Source organism: Phaethon aethereus (genome assembly GCF_964289735.1).
Source record: "Phaethon aethereus genome assembly, chromosome: 16".
Taxonomy (NCBI): Eukaryota; Metazoa; Chordata; class Aves; order Phaethontiformes; family Phaethontidae; genus Phaethon; species Phaethon aethereus.
The window spans coordinates 4,189,408-4,213,285 of NC_138592.1; the positions used below are offsets into that span (position 1 = coordinate 4,189,408).

The 23,878-nt window shown below is 45.6% G+C and overlaps 1 protein-coding gene across 1 annotated transcript in view; it reads right to left on the reverse strand.

Moving 5' to 3' along the window:
• CDH4 (cadherin 4) overlaps nt 1-23,878 on the reverse strand; it is a 466,276-nt gene that overhangs the window by 94,677 nt on the left and 347,721 nt on the right. Inside the window, exons 5-6 of the mRNA XM_082007298.1 lie at nt 8,290-8,445; nt 401-545 (exon numbers count right to left, since the gene is read on the reverse strand). Coding sequence (XP_081863424.1) covers nt 401-545; nt 8,290-8,445 — 301 coding nt within the window. The remainder of the gene's footprint in view (nt 1-400; nt 546-8,289; nt 8,446-23,878) is intronic.

Consider the following 23,878-nt stretch of genomic DNA (forward strand, 5'->3'; position numbering starts at 1 on the left):
AAATATCAAGGAGGCAGATATTCAGCGTTTCAGGCACAGGGTCAGTGAAAGGCCACTGCCGGGCTGGCTTGCAGTACTCCGTAATTAGAGTAACAGCGTGTAACGAGTGTATGAAAATGGCAAGACAGAGAATTACTCTACGGAACTGTTGCTTTTGCAAATTCCTCATCTAGGAAGGGACCACCAGGATCCAGGTTTCCTCTAACCCAAGTCTGCACTTTCTCTGCATCCAGACAAAGAGATACCAGCTAGATTGTTCTCACCTCCATCAGTTTTCAACAAAAGGCCAGCAACAGTAAACGTCTCCTACATTCCCTCTCTTTCAAGAGGAGGCAAAGCCACCATGTCACATTAATGTTGGAAAGCTAGTGATAACTTCAAGACCTTTTTTCAACTGTACCTGGTTTAGAGCCTTCATCAACAGATCCATTATACACTTGGTTTACAAACTCCGGTCTGTTGTCATTCATATCAATCACATAGATGTAAAGGTCAATAGGATTCTCCACCTTGTTTCCATTCATATCCACTGCATGAGCCCGGAGCTGGGAATAAGCATAATAAAAGCATAATATCAGCAATTGGATTTGTTGCAGAATGAGAGACCATGTTTTGTAGGAATTGACTTCACCGCATAAATACTTTCTCAGAATTGAACTGAGCAGGTATCTAATTCCAGCAGAAAGCAGCAATGTCGTTTCCATCTAGACTCCACACGCAGACAGTTTTTCAAGGCTTAACATAATATTGAAATAACATTTTAAAATAGCAATTGTCAGTGGAAACACTTTAACTCTGGTGTAGTGATGCTATCTCCCTCACTGCTAATAGACTGCTATATTTTAATTTTTAAGATGTGGTCAACCTTGTCTGACAATTGGAGAAGCAAATTTTGCTTAGTTCCAAACACAGTGAGAAAATGAATTTGACTTGAGAGGTTTCTTATTGGAACCTGCAGCCTTTCATACCCACAGTAACAGGGATTTATAAGCAAAGAGATTTCAGAACGGCATTAGTATTGCTTATTCTTTGTTTAATCACGGTCTCTAGGAACAGCAACAGCTACCGACCCCATTGCTCTGTGCACCGAAACACATTAAAAAAGTCCCTTTCCTTCAAATGATGGGAGCCCCTGTGGCACTAAGAATGAAGTATTTTTCTCAGGCTTGACTAAAATATCCAGTGATGGAACATTACAGTAACAAGAGCCACACTGTTAAGTTCTTGGTTAAAGTGGAACTGAGACTTTATTTTTTTAGCAATAACTATCAGTAACAATGCTCGAAAACACGAGCATCTGTTTTCTGAACAAAAGGGATAGATACAGCATGTCAAAATGAGTAATTAATAAAACAAAGCAATCAACGATAGTCTGGAACAATCAGTAATCAGGTGAAAAAAATGGATGGCTTTCTCGTTAAAGGGAACAGATGGCTACTCTAAATGGTGTGTGCTCAATGGAGCTGCCGATGTCAGCCTCAGAAAAAAACCACAGGACAAGTGAGGTGAGGGCTGCGCGGCCCCGACGCCGGCCGGGCAGCGGAGAGGTGCCGCCCGGGCGTGAGCGCGACAGATTTCGTTTGCCACCCCTTTTCGTTGCAGCACCGGTGAGCGTTGCCAAACCTCCGCGCGGCCACGAAGAGCGGGGAGGGTGCTCAGGACGGCTGTGTGGCACCCCGCACGGCGGGCGGGATGAAGGATGAGGCTGCAGAGGACGTTAGCTTGGTGCAAGGGCCGGCTGGAAGAGCGGGGCCGTCACCGGAGTGGCGGGCAGGGACAGGGATCTATCCACCGCCCTGCAGTGAGCGCTCTGCGTGACGCGAGCCCCGCGAGCGCGCTGACACGCAGCAGCTCCTGCCTTCAGAGGGATCGCGGCCTCGTCCCTCCCAGCAGCTCCCCAGGCCACCACGGTGCTGCCGGGAGTCGGGGGTCCTGCGCCGAGGAGGTCTCTGGCTGCTCTGATGCACGACAAATAAATGTGCTAATTGCATTAGCACTGGCTTCCGTCTTTCACCCTCGCTGCGCTGTGATTGATGCAACCTTCCCCTTCATGTAGAGTGTTCAGAAGTCCAGAGCTTAACAAAGGAAACTGCGTGCTGTTAGGATGGGCTGGATTAACATTTAATCAAGCAAGGAGAACAAACTGCCACATGAAAAGAGCTGGGAGAAAAACGTTTTTTTTTTTTTTGGCAGGAAGTTAAGCAGCACTTTTTCTTTAAAGACTGAAGAAGCCTGGCTTCGTTTTCAATACAGGATGTACCAGTTGTATTTCATGACTTGTAATGCTCGTAATATCTGCATTTCTTGCCTGCGTACAACCGCCCTGACTCCCACCTGTTGAGCCATCCTTCCTCACGTCAGACGTAGCAATTCAATAACTTTGCCAGTCAGAGGTCAGACCGCCTTTGAAAAAAAGTAATTCGGAGCTAAAATTAAAGTTATTATCTTCAAACTGCGGCAGCACTGGGCTCTCTCTTGCTGCATTTCCAGCAGCAGAAACGGTTCCATTCAGAGATAAAGCAGAGAGCAAAGCTGGTATCTTCCCCCTCAGATCTGACTCTCCCCTTGCAAAGTTTTAATTACATTCGATAGCTTTTGTTTGAAATCTCCAGGAGTAAGGGATTTCTCGGCAATGCACGTCCATCTGCTTGTTGCGCTCGCTGAGCACACGCACCCGCACCCGCATTACTGCCTGCCCTCAAGGGAGAAAAGATTCCGCAAGGAAGTCCGCAGGAATCCCATCGAACCCGCGGCCACGTGCGCAAGCGCCGCCTCTGCCCCGGGCCCAGCGCCGGCCCCCGGGCGGAGTTTGGGGAGCGAGGACGGTGCCCGGGAGCGCGGTCACCGGCGCAGCCACCGGTGCCCTGACTAACGGCTTTTGGGCAGCCAGGACGCACCCGCTCCCCAAGCCCCGGGCCGCAGACCTGCGGCTTTACGCCCTGGACTGCGCTGGTCTGGGTGTCCGCAGCGCTCCTCTTCTGCCCTCCAAGGCAGTCGTTACCGCTGCCCTTTCTGCACACCCCTCTTCTCTCCTCTGCTGCTTTTTTGCCTGACTTCAACGAACTTTTCTTCTTTTTTCCTCGTGTGCTTGCTTGCATGAATTTTCTGTGTTCGTGTTCTTTTGACATTTCTCTAACGCCTCCGTATCCTTCCACACCACGTTGCTCCCCGTTGCCGCGGCAGAGGGAGAAGAGAGGCTTGAGCCAGGGCGCTGAATCTAAACTCAGCTCAATGGGAGCTCTTCCTCGTTAGAGACCGTTCCTCGTTAGGGACCGTTCCCCGTTAGGGACCGTTCCCCGTTAGAGACCGTTCCTCGTTAGAGATGGTTCCCAGTGGAGGGAGCAAAGGGAGGAGGGACTCCAGTGGGCCAATCTGTCCGCTGGGAAACCAGTTATATCTCCAAGGCAGATCAGATACTACATTTCCCTTCTTTAATTCACCTTCTCCCTTACCCTCCGGCCCTGCTCTTTGCATTAAGGAGGCAGCCTCACGCCGGACAATGGCGCTGGAGCCATCCTTCAGAGGCCGAGCCGGGGCCCGTTCCTGCGAGGCACAGTTCTGTCTGACGTGGTGCCCCCGCAGCTCCGGCTGCCGTCTGCTCCCGCCGGTGACCCGGCGGGTGTGTTGGTGGTAGCGCGACGGGTGGGATGAAAAGGAGATGCAGGCGGGTGCTTTGCGGCACCGGGCAAGGCGCAAGGTGTGACGGCTGCGCTCCGCCAGACACACGCGTCACTGCGAGCTGGAAAAGGCCAGCGAGCGCAGCCTGAGCCACGGGCCACGCGCCAGACACGGGTCATGCACGAGTATTCAAATGGAAGCTGGTGGCCAGCGGGAGACACAGTTAAGAAACATTTCTCAAATTTGTTCGAAATATTTACATTGTCCCCAGGAGGCAGAATGTGACAGGAGAAGGAATAAATAATATCAAATGACATACCTCGCAGAGGATTCTGAAAAATTAATACAGGTAGCTGGCTAATCTCTAGCTGGTGTTTCGCTCCCCTCTACACCAGCCAAGGAGCTGGCTTGATATTCTTTAACAAATACTGTTTAAAAGCATGACAATCATTGCTATCGTATTCAGCAGCAGCTACCGCAGGTCTCTCAGGTTTTTCTACTGACGGTTTCCAGTGTAAAATCATTTGTGGCTGTTGGCTTACAAATGATTCAGTATCATGATTATTGATTACACTGGAGGCTGGTGGTATCTGAAGGTAGTTAATCAAAATCAACACAGTGAATGGTGTTAAATATGAATATTACTTATGCACTAATACTACTAATACAAATACACATTATCAATCAGTGACAGAGCCTTTAAGCAATAAGCACACAATGTCACGCCTAATTTGTGCGCTCTTAATTGTGATTAAAAGTTCAAATTAAGAGTATTGTGATACAAATGGCTGGCATTACTCACTAGAACTTGGTTCAAAATAGTGGAAACTAGCTCTTGTATCCCTTAATTTCTAGTAAACTTTTTTGTCTCCTTGCACTTCAGACAACTCCCTCTCATACTATAACCCACCTGCTCTGCTCCAGCCATTTCTGAGACAGTATTTTATCAGTCTGATATTGAAGGCATACGCATGTGTCTGGAACTGGGTTAGGAATCGTTTCAAAGTTTCCCCGTAACACACATCACTTTGAGTATCATAAGCAATGACTACTTACTGACATGTTTATGTTGATGTCTTTTGAAAACAGAACTTGAAAAAAATCTTGGAAAACTAACCTGCCAATTTACTATCCCTTGTACTTGCCAGGCCTAACTGCAGCTTGATACCAAATCGGTGTCTGGATCAGAAAAGACATTCGGAGTCACTAATTCTGTCAGCAGTACAAATGGGACTTTGGGAACGCAGTTAAATACGGCCAAGAGAACTCATGCATGTTAAATATTACTACCTGCTGAAACTTATTTGGCATGCAGCAAACATTAAGGGCTGACTACAAGGGGAGATACAACACCACACGAGCGTGCGTGGTGCTGGGAGGGTGCCCCAAGGCTGTGTCCCCGGACACGGGCGCTAAAGACGCTGGAGCGGCTCCCACGGCGTCACTCAGTGCGGCACGCGCAGTTCTGCGCCACAATGGGGTGTTGGTTAAGTGGCTGAAAAGCCCTTCTCATTTTTCTCTGCTCGTATTTGCAGCTGACTCTGCATCTGGGATGTCTGGGAGGTCCCTGGGGAGTTTGTACTCTGGTTTGTAGCGCAGACGAGAAAACAGATGAGGCCAAAATACAGCTGAACTTGCGATCGCTACCGCTGCCAGCTGTGCTGGGAGGGTAACGCAGGAACGCTAGCACCCACCGCACCTGGGCAGACAGCGAGCCCCAGAGGCGTATGCATCTTTGCATACATCAAACTCGGAATGATCCTCCCTAAAAGTTCAAGAACCATCTTGAAAACGTACGGGGAAGTTTTGCTACAGAACTCTCGATCTAATTAGAAAAAATCTGTTTCACCCTAGGGAAAAAGGTAGGTTTCATCAGACAAATGGCTTGCTAAATGTGGAGAGAGTTAAAACACTAGCGTTTTAAAAATGGTAGTCCCGAAGCAATGCAGATAATTATGCATAAGAAAATATGTGTTGAAAATGTGGGAGTTAATGAAACAGAACTCTTCATATGTAGCCTCACAAATGCTTGCAAATTATTGGTTTTTTTTATAATTTGTTTTTAGATTACCTGGGAATGAAAACAGCAAGGACAACACTCGACAGTGACAGAGATGCTGAAAAGACTTCATTCTGTTTAGGACTGCAGAAAACCTGAAGCTGTATAAACGCATCCAGAGCCGCTTCAGCCAGAGCAGCAAGCCCGTATTGGACAAGAAGCCCATGTCCGACTGAGTAAAAGAGACCAGGGCTGGTGCCTTGCAGCTCCACCAACATCCTTTACCCCAGCTGAAGAGTTAAACTACTAATCTGACCAAAAGAAGACTCTAAAGCAGATTTCAAACCAATTTGAAGGTGGCTAAGCCCTACAGTTCAGATCCAAACCTACACCTCAGTCACGGCTTCCCCAGTACTTGGTATAAGCCCGGATCCAAGTCGATCTTTCCTTTCAGTTCAGAGACTCAGATATATGAAGTGACATAAACCCATCGACTTCTTGGAAACTTGCAACAGCCGAGACTTGGGACTGTACCTTCTTTCTGGAAGCTGGCCTAATTTTTTCCGGTTTCTAGGATTGTCCATTCCCACTCTAAGTTTCTGCACTATTGTTTGGGTTGTTACTTTCTACATGGTGTATTTATAAATGCTTTGCAAAAGGTTATTAAAGGAACAATTGATGGCTCAATAAATCATCAATCCATTGCTATTGAGGCTAAAGGATCTAAAGACTGTTTACAGCCATGACAAAGTATTCTTCATCACCTTCTACTGTTCTGCTAACAAAGATTTTCTGTCACTCACTATTCCTGTCTACAAGGTCTCAAAACATACTTCTCAGTTATTCGCTCTCTATAAACTACATCTTCCTGCAACCTTCAGAGTGTGAATATGCTTATTTACATATGGATGTCACTAGCTCAAGGTTTCTGTAAGGAACAGAAAAAGCTGGAAATCCTGCGGTGCGTACGAGGCAGACTTACCCCGTCACCTTTGCCAAGGAGAGAATTCAGTTTACTGAATTCACTGTAACCAGTAGGTTAAGTTTGTTATTAGGGGGCACATGATTTGTTATTATGGAGGACAAAATCTTTTTCATCCTTTGTTTTTGACTGAGAGGGTCTGATAGTAAATATCACAGTGGCTCCATCAAAAGTGTTAACCTGTGTATTGTAGTCCTGACTACACTGTTATAACCTGGCACTGCTGAAACAGTATCAACAATGCTGAGATGACACACACTGTATCTCAAATATTCCTTTTTCAAAACAACCTCTCTTCATATTTTCCTAGGCACAACAAACAAAATAATTGTTCTTGTTCACAGAGGATAAAATAATTTTCCTTCAGTTCTTCTTTTACCCAGGGGAAATCTCTTTTTCCACCCAACTGAAGAGGTAATCTATTTTCTTTATCCTTCCACCCCAGTCCAGAAGCTGTGTCAACATGGTTAACTGGATACCTGATAAAGCTGACAGAATGTGCATCTCCAACGGCGCAGTTAGGAATATGGTGTCAGTGGAAGTGACCCATACCGTTCCACTGACATTACAGCATCCCTGGGAACGGCTATTACGAAGCCAATAGATGTGGCTAATGCTGATACAAGGCAATCCATGAAACAACCTTTCACAACCTCTCCAGGAGAGAACTAAAGCGTAGACACAGACAGTGTTTGAAATTTTGCAGGGCTATCATGCAAAGTACAACACATTTTTTTAGCAATTTGTGGGCCTGTATCTGTTGTGCAATTACGCTGTGCAATATAGGGGCTAGGATTTATATCAAAGCATAATGGCCAATTATACTCTAAGTATTCTGCAGGTAGAGCATTTTATGAACTAGGATAGCGTAAGGCACCACTTTTGAGTGTAATTAATCTTAATTAATTTCCTCACATTTAATACTAATCTATCTGCATATTTAAAAACCTATCTGACACACCCCCATCATACTGCCTGAACATGTCCTAGTGATTTAAAATGAAAAATGACTATACCAATTATTGCATATTTAGCTGCAGTAATGATTCTTAAATTAGTAATTTCCCAAGACATGCTAATGTAGTGATTGGCTTCGCACGGTTTTGGGGGCTTCAGTCCACACATACATTTGCATGGATTTAATAAGCAGCGTGAAGTTGCACCACTTTAAACAAACGACTCTGTGTCCAAAAAGGACATCGGTTTAATGCTGCTTTGCATGGGTTTGGCAAGGGCAGGTTACACTGAAGGAAAGCAGAAACAAAGCCAGCATCTCCACGCAGACACACAATCGCTCTGGCAGAGTGAGACTGAGACTCCCACTCTTACTTAAGCCTGAGCACCCCGGCTTAACTTTGCTACAGAACTCTCGATCTAATTAGAAAAAATCTGTTTCACCCTAGGGAAAAAGGTAGGTTTCATCAGACAAATGGCTTGCTAAATGTGGAGAGAGTTAAAACACTAGCGTTTTAAAAATGGTAGTCCCCAAGCAATGCAGATAATTATGCGTAAGAAATGTCAGGTCGCCGCTGACACAGGGAGCCAGTCCAAGCTGTGAACTGGCCTCTGATTTTGAACAACCCCCCCGTTCTTCTCAAAGCTGCATGTCCCTTCTTGAACCCAGCAATTCTGGTACAGTTTTGCTTCGAGCTTGTGCACCTGGATAAAACTCAAGACGTTTTATGCTTACGTGGTAGGAAGCTCTTTCTTCCCTGTCCATCGGGCGAGTCACATACATCCTGCCAGATACAGGGTCAATGCTGAAGACTTCCATCGGCGGCTGGTCGGCTCCCACTCCAGTGATGCTGTATCTGATATGGATCTCTTTGTCCTTGTCGGAACGAATCTGGATGAAATAACAAAGACAGCAATTGATAAGTTTTGGACAAAAGCCATATGGATGTTTAAACAACTTTAAAGATTTGAGCCTGAAAGCTGGATAAATGTAATAGCGCTGTCAATTTTGACAAGGGAGCTGTATGCCAAAGGTTTGGGGAAAAGCCAGGAAAAGCATATTCCACATATTTTCAGCTATTTTTCTCCTCTTTTATTCATGATGATTCTCTAGGAAGCATTGAAATTCTGACTTTTTGCTTTAGATGTGGAAGAATCTATGTGCACAAAAAACGCTGTTTACATGTTATTGAAACCCCAGGGTCCTTAAAGTGTCCGAGTTGTCCAGCTATAGCCAGAGTCTCCCAGCCATTAACCACCTCTGAACGCGCCGTCTGCAAGCTCCCACATCCCGTTCTCAGTCCCTGTGACTGTGCACGCAGATACTCCGGTGAAATCCAAAGAACAGGGCTGTTTGCTCCCTCTTTCTCCAACCCTGCTGGCTTGACAAGGCAAGGCCGGGAATGCCCGGTGGGATGTTACCATTTCATTGGACTGTTTGTTGAGGAAAAGCGTGTTTGGCACATTGCTTTTGAAGCCCCTTCCCTCCCACACCTTGAGAACACCACCACAAACCGAATACAGTACGAGGAATTACATGAACCTTGGATACAGAGCTGAGAAAATAAAAGAGGGAGGTTAATATGTTGTCCTAGCAACCCTGACTATCTCTTTAAACCCAAATTTAATTTTCTGATCAGATGCCGAAAGAAGTTCTTGCAACAGCATGACTATTCCTGAAAGAAAGCGCAAGGTACAAATAAATTACCACCCCCCGCACCATCACAAACTGTCTTGGCAGCGTAAAAGCGACATGCATAAATTTTTCCCTAACAGGTCTATGAATACAACAAAGATAATAGAAATCTCGCAGCTGAGTGCACGTTAGCAGCCCTGCTACAGCAGCTGCACGCTCGGAGGAGCCTGAGTGGGCTCGGTGGGATGCAGGAGGCCCCCGCGACCCTGCCGGCAGCCCCAAATTGGGGAGGGAAGGTGGTTTCCCAAGGGAAGAGGAGGCTTTGCTTGGCAGGCAGAGAAACTGGGACGGGGCTGTGGGCTGCTCTCGCGCTCCTCCCGCATGTCACCTACCGCTATTTCTTCCTCTCCTGAGGCGGGAGGCTGACAAGATGCTGAACGTGTCGGTGCGGAGTAATACGAGATCCCCTGGCTCTGAGAATCTCCTTTGATGCCTCTGTCCAGACCATTACCAAGTTCGTACACTGTCTTCTTCGTACTGCCTCCACCAAATAGTCTGCTCGCGGTAACGGCCAGCAACGTCAGTTATCACTAGACCCTGCCAGGACTGATTCGTGCTGCACCTACGCTTCTGGGGCTGAAGGTCAGGGAATAGAGACGGTTTCATCTGTCCTCTCTCTACAGGATTCACTGCTTGTTTAGGCTATTAGTACCAAGGAAAACTGACTGGACTTACTGGTGTAATCACTTGAAAGAGGCACCGGGGAGCCTTGCGGAATGCAGCCCTCACGCTGCACGCAACGGTTTACGCAGGTTTTTGTGGGCCCAGCGGGTGTTTGCAATAGGGACCCAAGCAGACAGGCGTGAATCCGATTTTCATTAGCAAATCCGTGGGTGAAAAAGAGTATATTAAAATCAAGCTTTGCTTGCACAACTGTGGTTTTAATGATGGCAGCCGACTCACCAGTTCAATAACTGAAGTCCACAGTCTCCATTTTTAGAAAGTCAGCTTTCACCCTGCCAGGCAGGAAGGGCTGAAAATTTGAATTTATGTTGAATGTCTGTGCAAACGTATAGCTCAAGTCAGGCAGTGCAAGTTTTAACCCACTGCCTACATGTTTGTAGCTAGACTCAAGGTCAGTGAAAATACAGGAAGCCACCGCTGGACCTCCAGCTTTGAGTGAGTGTGGGATTTCCAACTTAGAAATTAAAAAGAAAGGGAAAAAAAGGTAGCTTGGGACACACGGTTGTGTGCCTGTCTCTATCCACGTGTGCCTGCACAGCTCCAAAGGACCTGTAGCTCGTCAGGATAAAATCAGCCCTTCATCCTTAACAAAGTTTTCCCTTAACGAAGGTGGAAGGAAAAAGCCCAAACCCAAGGGGTCTGCCCTTCTGCTCAGTGAAGCCGGGCAGCTGGGGGGTGGGCTCTGGCCCTGAATGGAGCACGAGCACCAAACAGCAAACCTGTCTCCCTCCAAGGAACTAAAACGGAAGCAATTTAACCTGAATCATGGAAGTGGAGAGTCTGTTAATTCTTTGTGGACATTTTTCTGCTCTGTTTCCTGTTGCATATAGTACCCAGATCCCGTTCTGATAGAGTATTAGAAATGCACAGGGAGAGACAGAAATGGGGAAAAGGAGGCTGCATTTAAATATTCAGTGCTGAAGGCACTACATTTTATTGTCAGGAAATGCGGATAAACAGAAGCTCTCTAAGAAAGCTATGTACAGTTTAATAAAGTGTATGCTACAGGATGTCCTTGTAGCACTTTTATTAGCATTAACATGGTCTAAGCTGTCTGTATGTAAATCATTGCAGATCTAGGAGATGAAATACAAGATCCACACTACTTACCCAATTATACTAAGAAAAAAATGCATGAACTGATTATATGGCATTGAGCAAAACAAAGATGGGGGAAATACGTTGCAAATATTCAGCAATGGCTCATTATTGGTTGTTAATTGCCATCATACTACAATGGTTTGTTTTTTGCCTGTTACCTGTATTTAATTCCATTTCCACTAAGAATACAGGGATGCGAAGTGTTCAGAAAAAATCATGTAAGAAGTGGCACTTGTCACGGGAAGTTGCAAAGACCATGACAATGACACATAGTACGTATTACTACCAAGGACATATTCATCACACAAAGGCGCATGCTTTTTACATTGGAACATGTAATTTTAGCGCTCTTAATGAGATTTAAAAAAAAAGATTTTTTTTTACAGTAATCCTGTAACATTTTGACCAAAGGTTTCATTTGCATAATTCCCAGGGTGCAATTTAGTAAATCTTGTTGAGAAGTTAAGAACATTATCTGAATACAATGTAAGGTTTACTTCTTTTGTTGAAACCATTCCTGGAGCAGTTTACTGTAATAATAATAATAGTAATAATGAAAAAACCTCTATTCCCAAAGAGCTCACTAGATCAGGAGAAAAAATTACTGGTTGGGGGAATTTACTGGCTCAGGAGAGAGTTGCTTTTTCATTCATTTATGCCTGGGAAGTGAGAAGATGGTAACATATCCGTATGATAATCTTCTGACTGGAGAACGCAGACATGCATTTTTTTTTATTTATCTTTCCTTTTATAATGCAGTCAAGAGCTATGCAGAACAGATGGCAGAAGGACAGTTTTCCTTAGCTGCATTTATGTATTTTTCACTCGGAGAACCCTTGGAGCTTTGAGCTGCACCCGGGCCAGGCATGGTACAACCCTGCGTACGACGACGTGAGCAAGACGAATGGTGATAGCTGATGACTGTCACCAGAGGAATTTGCTTGTAAAGCAGCTTTTACTCTCTAAAATACCCCTTGGGGATGGAGCTTAGTTTGGATTGTTCACTGGTGAAGGAAAATGCCCCAGACAGAAAGGCAATTTACGGTGGAAGGTGCAATCCCCTGATCCTACCCTACCTCACGAATACGGGTGAAATTTTCCACCCAGGAACCCTGGGATGCCGAGTATCCTCACCTACGCCGACAGATACACATGGACCACCTGGGAACTCTGGGACCAGCCGCCAAATCCACAGAGGGAACGCGCAGCAGAGCCAAGCACCGAACGTGCATCGCCAGACCCCCGCGCGGCTGCGGCAAGCAAGGACGCAGCAGCCTCACAGTCCGACGGCCAAGCAGGGGGCCCGAGCCTGAAGCACGGATGCACCATCCCAAACGGAGCGCGCAGGCTGCAGTCGGCGTTCGCAGCTCAGAACTGGAACACCAAGAGCTTGGCTCAGCTCTCATTTCTACAGAGTAATCCCAGGAACAGAAGAAGTGGTGTGGTTTCACAGATGGGTATTTTCCACTGCAGGTTCTGATATAACAACTAAACTGTGTGAAAATTAACATTGCAACTCTGGAGATAATACAGGGCTAAGCCCTTCAGAGCTGGCTTTCTCCTTTGTAGCAATCTCACACTTAGATGGGCTTGAGAAGCAACCTATGGTTGTGACACTGTAAGAACAGTATTTCTGTACCCCACAAACTATATTTAGAGGACTTCACTGAGCTATACATGGTCTGGGTTCTGCCCATCACCGTGCAACAGTATATGTAAGTGCCTGGGAATGATTCTAGAGAAAGCAAAGCAGGCCATTTATGCTCTGTTGCATTTTCTACCCACAGAGCAAACCAGAAAATAAATTTCATTTGAAATTCTCCAACTTGCTCTATAACATATGGAGTTAAGAATGCCCTTCAAAAAATACTTAGTTTCCCAAACCTCTCATAGAATATTACGCAACATTTGCACTAACATGACCTGGGGAGACTCAGACTTGAATTTTTGTTTTATAAAACCCATTATAATTATTAATGAACACATAAAATAATGTAAATGATAAGCAGTAAGTGTCTTTTATTATTAGGCTCTTAGCTATTTTGCCCATTAAGAAAACCAAATTAAAATAATTGAAGACTATAATCTGTCATGCATTCAAAATACTCCATAGAAATTCAGACAGGCAAACATATTCAAAGTCTTTAAACGAGCACACTTAAGAGTCAGTCTAAGGATTCCAGGATTGGCTCATTAATTTTAGTGGAAATATTTTAATTCAGCTACTCTTACTGCTTATTGAAATCTTTGCTAAGGACTTACTTATTTTTAACTGAATCTGCAATATGTTTAAGACTCATTTGTATAAAAGTCCTTAACTTATTTCACAGTTGTTTTAGAAGCCAGTAAAGAGACACATCTCTAGCCCTGTATTTCCAAACAAATTACTGCGTGCTTCTTAAAGAATCACATACGGTTTCAATAAATACATGCAAAGGTCAAACTGACAGAGAAAAATTAAGACAGATTTGGAGACCCAACCAGGTTAAGGTGATATTTATTAACTTCTGTCCCCTTTTATCACGCTTGCCAATAATCCCAAGCTACTTCCCAGAAAGAAAGGAAAAAAGAAAACAGATGATTCTCTAAAACACTTCCGCTACCTTCAGAGAAAACCATCTATTCTGTGCCTTGCAAAGAGGATGCTTTGACATGGCAAGGGCAGCAATCAGGTTTGAATAAAAGGAGTATTTCCACTAACTACAACACTGGTCTTAATAGCAGTCAGCAAGTCTTTATCCACTACTGGACAAAATGACTCTCAGTTGAGCTAAGTTTCCCATGGTGTCAGTACTGCAAACAAGGCTGAGGAGAAGATCTCTACTGGCAAAGAAAAAAAGGATGAAAACGCACATTTGTAATTGTGAATTCCTTTCTTCCCTCAGCTGGGACTGGTTTCATCTCATACATAACTTCCTAAAAACTTTGTATCTGGTCTAAGATAGCCAGATAAACAGAAGACAAGCAAGCCTTTCCAGATTGAAAGCCATCCTGTTGTCTTGAATGCTTAAGTACACACAAAATTTCCTGGAAGAAGTGGTTTTCTCTTTCCACATTTTGCAGAGAGAGAACCAAGGACTACACTTAGACTAGATGCCTAATTTTCACATTGTTGAGATTCACTGTGATGAATGCCGTTCTTCCTGCGGTTACAAACAGCATTTAGCTACTACCATTACTACTACACAAGAGCTTCTTCCTCTTTAAAATACAAACCCAAAGCTAAACTGTAAAAACGTTCCCTTTGTCCCAATGGCTGGATGTCTCTCATGTCAGGGTAAATCTTCCTCTGCTCCAGTTGAAATCTGTGCAAAGTAATTTATAATGTGTTTATTTTGATGATAAAACAGTAAAACTAGTATGTCAGAGAGATTAAAGCTGCCATTTAAGTTATTGATGTAACTGATAACTTCCCTACAGCAGGAGTAGGGAAGTGATCGTGCCCCTGTAGTCGGCACTGGTGAGGCCGCACCTCGAATCCTGTGTTCAGTTTTGGGCCCCTCACTACAAGAAGGACGTTGAGGTGCTGGAGCGTGTCCAGAGAAGGGCAACGGAGCTGGTGAGGGGGCTGGAGCACAAGTCTTATGAGGAGCAGCTGAGGGAACTGGGGGTGTTCAGTCTGGAGAAGAGGAGGCTGAGGGGAGCCCTCATCGCTCTCTACAACTACCTGAAAGGGGGTTATGGCGACGAGGGTGTTGGTCTCTTCTCCCAAGTAACCAGCGATAGGACGAGAGGAAATGGCCTCAAGTTGCACCAGGGGAAGTTTAGATTGGATATTAGGAAAAATTTCTTCGCTGAGAGAGTGGTCAAGCATTGGAACAGGCTGCCCAGGGAGGTGGTGGAGTCACCATCACTGGAAGTGTTCAAAAAACGTGTAGACATGGCACTTCAGGATATGGTTTAGTGGGCTTGGTGGCATTGGGTTGATTGTTGGACTTGATGATCTTAAAGGTCTTTTCCAACCTTAATGATTCTCTGATGCATTAGAGAAAGAGATGACACTATAAAGTGTTTGAATGCAAAAGAGAAGAACCTCTCATGCATGCCCAGCTCGTGCTCTGCAGCCTGCAGAGGAACCTGTTCCCTGGCCGGCTCGCCTGCTTCTTACCAGGAGGAGTTTGCCTCCTGCACCGACCCTGCGAGCGCTTGGCTGGGGCGCTTCACCAAATGTTCAGCTGCTGAAAGCTTCCAGCGTTTCACAGGTCCTTTGGCTCTCACACGGCTCCTCTGTCCAAAGGCTGTTCTGCCACGTGGCAGCTCCCTTCAGGCCAATTGCGTCTGCGTGGATACACTTCTCCGGAGCTTTCCCTACGCCCATCAGGAGCTTTGATGGTCTTCGCTCCCTCTCTCCCTTCCGAGATTTTTGAATTGTTTACCAAGGCTTTCCTCCTCTACCTGGACGAAAAGGTAACGTTGAGCAGATGGAGAACAGGAGAATATATATCAGGCTCAATAAGGAGACCATAATGCAGTAGGAGAGAAGAATTTCTGCCTGCAATTCTGGCTAATAACTGTGTGTGACTCCATGCATAAGTACAGGATGAAAATGAACTTCTAAGGTTCATTGGAACTTCATGGTCCAATTCAAAACTACCACTATTTTACTTGGGATAAAAGCAAAATAACAATCTCTTTGCCTAGGAAACCGAATTTCCTACATGATCAGATGAGATGCTACAAGCACAGAATAGCTGGTGTGCAGCAGTGCAAACAGGCTCAGGTTCTGCTGCATTTTACCTTTGCTTTCCTACACGCTGAAACAGCAAAGAATTTATATTTTGGCACAAGTTGTCTGGACACAGGACGACTGAGGTCTGCAGGATTCACATGGCCAGTCTGCTCTCTGCATAACTCTCCAGTGGGCCAAAGTTTCCGAGGGGTGACTTGGGACCGACAGCAGCTAAGATGCTGGCAGCCCTGCCAGGTCTCTGTCTTTACCAGTGAAAACTCAGTAAATTGCAATTTGTTGCATGGTCTTCATGATTAAATAATTAAGCAATTTTCATTACTCGCTATTATGAAGATCAAGAAGCTAATGTGCCTGTATCAGGAACCGGCCAATGCTAATGGATCTTCCACATTTAATGGTAATAGATACGGCAGAGTAATTTCTAAAGCAACATGTGCCTTTCTACAGGCCTTTTGCAGCCAGTTCAGTTTTTAAGTACTCCACTGTGGAAATGCTTCAGACTGTAGCAAGGTGAGTGAGAGGGAGGAGAGCAGCTCTGATGGGAAGAGAAGATTATTATGGATGAGCAGCATACCACCACGTCACCAGTGTCTTATCACTGCCAGAATGTTGATAGCAGAAGTGACAAAACTCATTTTTACTACTCCTTCTCTTATCTCTCTTACAAGAGAACAGATTCTTCAGTGTAGTGACTGAAGGCATCCCAGTGGAGCTGCATGTGCTGCTGTCGGGTGAATTTTGGCCCTGAAGAACTGAGGTTGGTTCATATTGTGCAAGATGCAAGTGGCTGATACGAACTAACTGGGATTCGAACCAGATGCACAAGCCCTCCTCTGCTGCAGAGGAGCTCCATGACAAAAGGTCAAAGAAAATACCTCTGAGAGTTCAAAACACTGTTCTTATTCCTGTGCTGGAGGAGTCGTGACAAGCAAGAGAAGATCATGCTTTATAATCTATTTATGAAGGGCTACACACCTTTATCCTTACATAGGGTACCATCCTGCAGCGCCTTCTTGCAGCTGACCCTACTGCTGTCTGCTATGCCTATGCCTACACGAAGACTAAGTCAAGAAAAATAAATCATGGTAGTGGGACTTTGCCCTCATTTCTTTTTGAAGGATGTCTGTGCTGAAGCCTACGTCACGTCTGCCACAAAGCCAGCCTGGCAAAGAGAATCCAGCACCTTTCTGGGTAAAACTGAGCAGGAAACCAGAGTGTTCAGTGCAGAAGATAAACAAGGGTAGCAAATACTGACCTACGCAGGACTAACCTGATCTCTGTAACTAATGATCAAAGCCCTCAGCTAGTATAAATCAGTGTAGACTCACTGCCTTCAGAGGCATGCTAATTTATTTCAGCTGAAAATTTGGTCCATGGCGCTTAAAAATTAAGCTGTACAGCAGAAGAGCAAGTGAAGAACAATCTTTGTACAACACCACACAGGAATTTAATACAAGCAGCACTCCTCTCGGTAGGAGAGGGAGCTCAGACACTGGGAAAAACTATTCAGTGGGGAACACACATGCGTGTCCCCTCATGAATGGAGTTTTTCCCAGACTCAAGGGGTATAATTGGTCTTAGTACATGACCTTTGCTTTCATAATGAGCTGTGGCTTTCCCAATCATATACAGCCATGCACTGAATTCACATTTTGCATGACACCTACAGATGTTACTGATCGTGGAGAAGTGGTGCTGTGGCATGATTGCGAATGCTAGCCTCAGCACAAAATTAAGCTTTTGGACCTGCCTGCAAATAGCTAACAATAGGAAACAACAATAAAACCCTCTAGTGTGTATAGTTTGGAGAGCAAAATCTGCTGAGGCTCATGTTTGAGACGCTACTTTGTGATGCTTGCAGAGCTAGATTTAAACCTCCACGGTTCTCAAAGGCTCTCTAATAAGTTTAATTATAGGAAAAGCAAACCCATTCGTTTGTTCTGTAGGGTAGATTACATGGCACAGTGTATATAAGTTATTTCAATCGTCAGTAAAAGGAAACACCTATTGCAAGGAGGCAGAAAATGAAGTTCCCCCTATGCACTATAGAAGCAATGCTAACGGGCATCAGTGCAGGTCTAGACTCGATGATCCTTATGGGTTCCTTCCAACTTGAGATATACTATGATTCTATGACTTACTGTCCACCGAACAAAGCCAGCATGAGATAGCTTTGGTCCTAGGACTCATCCTCATGTGCTATGCAGACAAAACATTGAATCCCCTGTAACTTCTCCTTGATGGACAAGTTCTGCCCATGGATGGATACGCACGCTCCTTTCTGCGACAGGTTCTTACTTCTTTCATACGAGAGCTGTGGTCTTCCTTCAAGCGGCTGCTGAGCAAGACGCCGCAAGAGCTCTGCGGTCAGGGACATCCGGCAAGGTAACAGCAGGCAGGCAGGAGCCAGGCACGTGCACCCCAGCCCCCGCCGTGTGGGCAGCACCGCGGCCCCACGTACACGCGTGGCGCGCGCGCACAGCTATAGGCCCTGCGCGCCAGCTACGCGTGCACGGACGCCGCAGAGCGGCTACAGGCACGCGCTGCCACGTGCACGCCCGCCGCGTTCCCCGCCGCCCCGCCCCACCTTCCTGCCGCGCCGGGGCTTTGCCAAGGGCCCCCGGCAGCGGCGGCTCCCGCACCCGGGCCCCATCTTTCAAAGGTACCCTTCCCTCCGGCGCGGGCGTCCTCGCGCTCAGACACCGCCGCTCCTGCAAACCCGCTTCGCGCACGAGGGACGGGAGATTGCCGTCTAGGAAACGTCAAACCTAGCTGAGCTCTGCTCATTTGCAACGAGTTCACAGGGATGAATTTTTGGCAAGTTTTTCCTCTTTCGTTAACCGCGCTTCTGCGCGGGTTAGGTCTGAGACCCCTGCTTACTTTGACTTGAATTCATGTCGGACCTATTCACATGACTTATTGATGTGCCTCCTGTCCACATGCTTTTAACACAAGAGGCAGACTGGACTGCTTGAGGACATGTCACCGCAGATTTTAAAAAAACCAAAACCCAGCAGTGACTTCTGACGTTTTAGAGCCTTGTTACATCTCTCTTCCATTTATGGCAAATTCTGGTTTTCAGTTTAACCCCCCAAAGCCAGTAACAGTCCTCGAAAGTCACAAGCATGGACACAACCACAAGCCCCCCCGCCCCCGTCTCCAAAAACCCCAATGACGATGACCACGTTCACGTAGGTGGTTCTGTTCGCAGGAGGCGAAAAGCAGAGAGGCCCGAACGAGCAGCACGGCAGCCACGCTTCTGAACGGGCGTTTGCAGACGTACTCGCGCGAGTACACCCGAGTGCTGCCCAGGCAGCGGGCGAAATGCACTGTACGGTAGCCTGGAGCTTGAGTAACGCTCCGAAGACTTTCCAGGATCTCAAGAGGCTCACAACGAGAAGTGTTCCTATTGCTAATAATATCGAGGGGGGACATCTTAATCGGCTGATGCCATTTGCCTTTCCGAGCACCTCCATGATAGGTGCGAAGTGCAAACCACTCACGCCGATTTTCTGTGCAAAATCCGCAGTTTTGGGGACTTGGCTAACGAGGACGGTGGAGTACGGTCTGATGTGGGATGCTAGTGCTTGACTGCCTTTTTAATTGCAGACACGCTCACAGACATACTGAATTTCTTGTTTAATTTTTTTGCAGTATTATTAATTGATAATTTAATTTCCGATCTGGTGAATTACATGCAATTCCTTCACCATCAGTTAAATGACAAGTTTATGGCAGAATAGTTTAGGTAAGCAGATTGTCGGTGCTTATGGCTGTAAGACATAATTATGTACAGCCAACTGTGTAATGCGCTTGAAAAAATTATAAGCCTAGGCACAGAAATTAAAATTATTTCAAGATGAAGTTGTACAAATACAGCTGCAAAAAGCTGCAGAATCCTATTAATTTATTCCAACTGTAGTGGGTAGTGCAGTGGGGTTCCAGCCCCCGCCACCCTGCCAAAGGAAGTTTAACCATAACACGCAACAAATCAAAGGCTGGATGTTTAAACCTAAACACGGCTCCAGAAAACTCTCTTAGCTATTATTTATGTACTCATAAACTTCTGGGCATCAGCTGGTAACTTGGCATGAGGACTCCTCAGCTTGTCAGGGCAAACATTAAATGCTAAATTACCATATGTCAGCTTAGGGTAGTTAATAATTCTACCACATCTTGAACAACTCGAAGGCTTTTCTGAAACCACTCTCAAATGGAATCTTTCCTTCAATCAATAAGGCAGCACAATGAAATATGCTATTTCTGGTGTCTGAAAGAATAGATGAGCAAAATAACGTAAATGCAGCTGGCAGGGTTTAATCCCATTTCTTACCCGGAGAACCTCAAAACACATATCAATAATTTCAACAAGGCAACCACACGAGGAAGGGGCATGTGTCTGTACCTCACCCATCTCTCTCTCCGTTACGTGTACTTCTGGTTTGCCACCCACCCTTCAGCCCCAGAGCTGCGTGGTACCTGCAGATCGAACAGGCAGCAGTTAATTACAGCAGCGATGTTTGTTCCACACCGCCGGGTCTGTCACTCGCAGCTGGAGGAGTAAAACAGAGAAAGACCGCAAGCATAGCGAACACGTCCGAGCTTCTGCTTGTTTCCCAGCTGTGTAATAGAGATAACTCTGGCAAGACCAAGAACAAGGACCAGCCGCAATCTCTGGGAACAGCAAAATAAGGTAGGAAATGCAGAAATCTGCACCCTGGGCTTTATGTAAAGGGATACTACCACCCCCAAATCACACTTTTGCTGCCACTGTTAATCTCAGTCAAGTACAGCTACAACTGACACACACTACTAGAGTAAGTACAACTGATTGGAAGGAAATGTTATTTCCTCTGTGCATTTGACAGCATCAATGACATATTTCAGGCTATTCAACGTCGGTAAATCGGGGCCAGATCATCAGTGCCATTGTGTTCCTGCCAAAGCACCTGAGCGTCAGTCAAATTATTTCTAGGGCTTGCTGCACATCTCACTACGAACATGCAGAAAATTTGTCTCTGGCCTCCCACAGCAGCCACAGGTCATTTTTAGCCTCTATATCAGCCCCAGAAGGGATTTTTACTTAACACAAACTGAAAGCAATGGTGTTGCATTGCAGACGACTTCACTGCGCGGCACCCAGCCCGGTCCTCGCTCCTGCGAGCAGCCCGGCAGGAACAAACCTGGGAAACCCTGCTCTAGTTTCTTCTTTTGAAGCACAAATGAAACCTGAGCTCTTACAACATTTCTGCATTTTCTCTTGCTCTTTGGTCTGTTCACTATATTCACTCTCGTGTCGGATTCTATAGTTCAATTGTACGGCAGAAATACGCCCTCCAGGTCTTGCAGATCCTCCCCATCCAGCACACGCGTCTGTCTTAAAGCCTTGTTGGAGCCTGGTGACTGGAGTGGACCTGAAACATGGTGGTCCCCAACAACCTTTAAAACCATCTGCAGTGAGTGAAGGAAAACTATTTCTTATAGAACCCTTTTTTGAGCATTTTGGTTTTTTTGTAATTCAGGTCACTCCATCTGATTCTGTGTCACCGATAGATTTAGTCGTAGTGGTTGTTCTCAGGCTGCGGGGCCCTGAGAAAGCGATGCAAAAGTTGCTGGTGGCAGGAAATTGCCTTCATAATGCTTTCAATTTAAAAAAAGTTGATAATGACACAGGGAATAGGTCTTGTGGGAACCAGGAGGGTTGAAAATAATCCACCAGTGAAAAAATTGTGAATTGCTGACTTTCGGCATTTAATTGGGATGTAATTACAGGTCAACTTCCTCCATCAATCCCATACATACTTAAAAGGTGACAGTAAAAAGGAACAGATTATTATTATTTCATACAGTACCTTTTTTTATCGGGGAAATGAAAAGAAAACAGTCTGTCACATACCAAAATCACACGGCTGCTTTATAAGCCATGCCTTGCTCTCCAAGCTAGTGTAAATCAGCGTGGCTTCTTTTAGTTCACCGGTAGCTTTACACCGATTTCCACTGGCTGACAAGCTGACCCAGGATTTTTGTGCTGATTAGAGTGGGATATCGCTTCATGTTTATTTCTAGGAAAGCTCAAAGTTGGTTCCTGAGTCTTTGAGAAGCTGGATGTATGTGGGGGAACGATGTTTCTTCAAACTCTAAATCTTCAGGGCTTTTTTTTTTTCTTTTTTTAAATAAGAAGCAGGAGGAAGATTTCCTGACCCTCTGAACTATCCCTGGTTTTGAATACGCTATGTGGTATGCCTGTAAACAGAAGAAGAAAGCTCTTATGTGAAACTTCTTAAACTGCAGAGGATGACGGACAGCAAACGGGATGCAAGCCAAGGAACATGACAATTAGCACAGAGAAAGTTTTCAGGGTTTATTCCATCAGTCAACATTTAAGGAGGCTTTGAAGGGGAAAAAGCATCCTTTTATAATATTAATCCACTACTTCTGCACTTTCCTCCTCTTCCATGGATTTAATGCTTAGCTGCTAAATATCTATATGCAGAGCTTTATTAAGAGGAGTTGGTTTACTTCTTGAAAGATTTCACATCCATTAGTTCATAGAGAGAAAAAAGGCAAAATCATTTCACCTGCTGCAATATCCAGAGTTTAAATGATGATTTACTCTTCCGCAGCTTTCAGTACTTGAAGGTGGGGATGAGAGAAGAGCGAGCATTTCTTGCAATGTTACTTCTGGTCATCACCTTACTAAAGAGTCGGGTTGTGCTACAGATGATAAAGGAACTCAGTGAAAGCGAAGGGAAAATCCCCCACATTTCCCCCCCTTCCTGTTCTGTCTTGGCAGCCTTCACATCTGAAGAGGCACCTTACTGTTCCAAGATAAAGTATTTCCTCTTTTCTTTAAAAAGAAAAAGTTCTCTCAAGCAAGAAGTTGGGCAACGGCAGGGGACAATGCCATGCCAGTATTAATTAGCAAATTCCAAATGAATCATAGTTTGCGCTTAGCAGGGTATGCTTGAAAGCCATGTGAACTTTTAAAATGCTCTGTTGAGCCTAACAGTTGCAGCTTATTTTTATATATTTTTTTAATAAGACTAACAAAGAAAGAGTTGGTTTGGAGGGGCATCTCATTCATTCCCTCCATGGCCCTGTTCCCAAGCATTTGTGCTCTTGCCCGTCTCTTTATTCAGAGGATGACATCCCCCTTAGCTCATCCCTTTTGGTTTGAGGCCACCACTGGGGAACAGCATTTTTCCTCTAATTAAGAGGTGGCATGTGTGGCTGTCCAACACTGCGCCCTGAATCACCTAGCAAGGGGTGCACTGTGACATGCCACACTTGTCATTTCTGTGGCTCTTTGATCCCGAGTCCCCAGGACTCCAAAATTTGCCTTCCCCACAGAGGAGCGGTGCTCCAGCCCACTGCCAGGCTGCTGGGGCTCCCACTGCTCTGCAGGCTGCTGCTTTCATGCACCCAACTCCCCGCCTCCGTATGGGAGGTAGAACCAAGCAGTGGCTACATATGGCAGCAACGGCAGCCACAGACTCTGGTCTTAATTTCAGGATTATTTATGTTGTGATTGAGCCAGGGCACCTGCCTGTGCAAGGCTCATCAATTCTCTTTGATTTGGAAGACTCTCCGCATCTGTGTCAGGCTACGAACTTCAATTTCGATGGAGAGCTTCATTGCTGTTTTTCCTCTCTTTCACTTCTATATTGAGTTTAAAAGACACAGGAGTTTAGAAAAGAAATTGGTGCACTAGTACAAGATAAGCAGGAATGGGAGGTTGTGAGCGTTCTTTCAGGTAGCGTGCAAGGAGAAAATGATACTCTTGGCGATGTACGGAATGCCAGCATTTCAGCTCCCACCTTCAGCATGACGGTGAATCCACAACAAATCAGACCGAAAGCATCTTGGAGCTTCGATGCGAGTTCCCTCAAAGGCTCGCGAAGTTGGTATGGAAAGGTTCCACTGGCTCCTTGAGCAGGCGGCAGAAGGACCGCACAGATATCCAGGCTGTGGCCAGACCAAGCCACGGCCAACCTGGGTACGGTGCTGGCAATTCAGCTTCTGAGGGGAGGACGGATGAAACGCCCCAGATGTCCTTTCTGCCACAGGAGACCAACGTCACCTTCCAGGGAACAGGCTCTTTCAAGGCGGACAGAGCCAAGGAAAGACACTCCAATTTTTAAAGGATCATGGTCT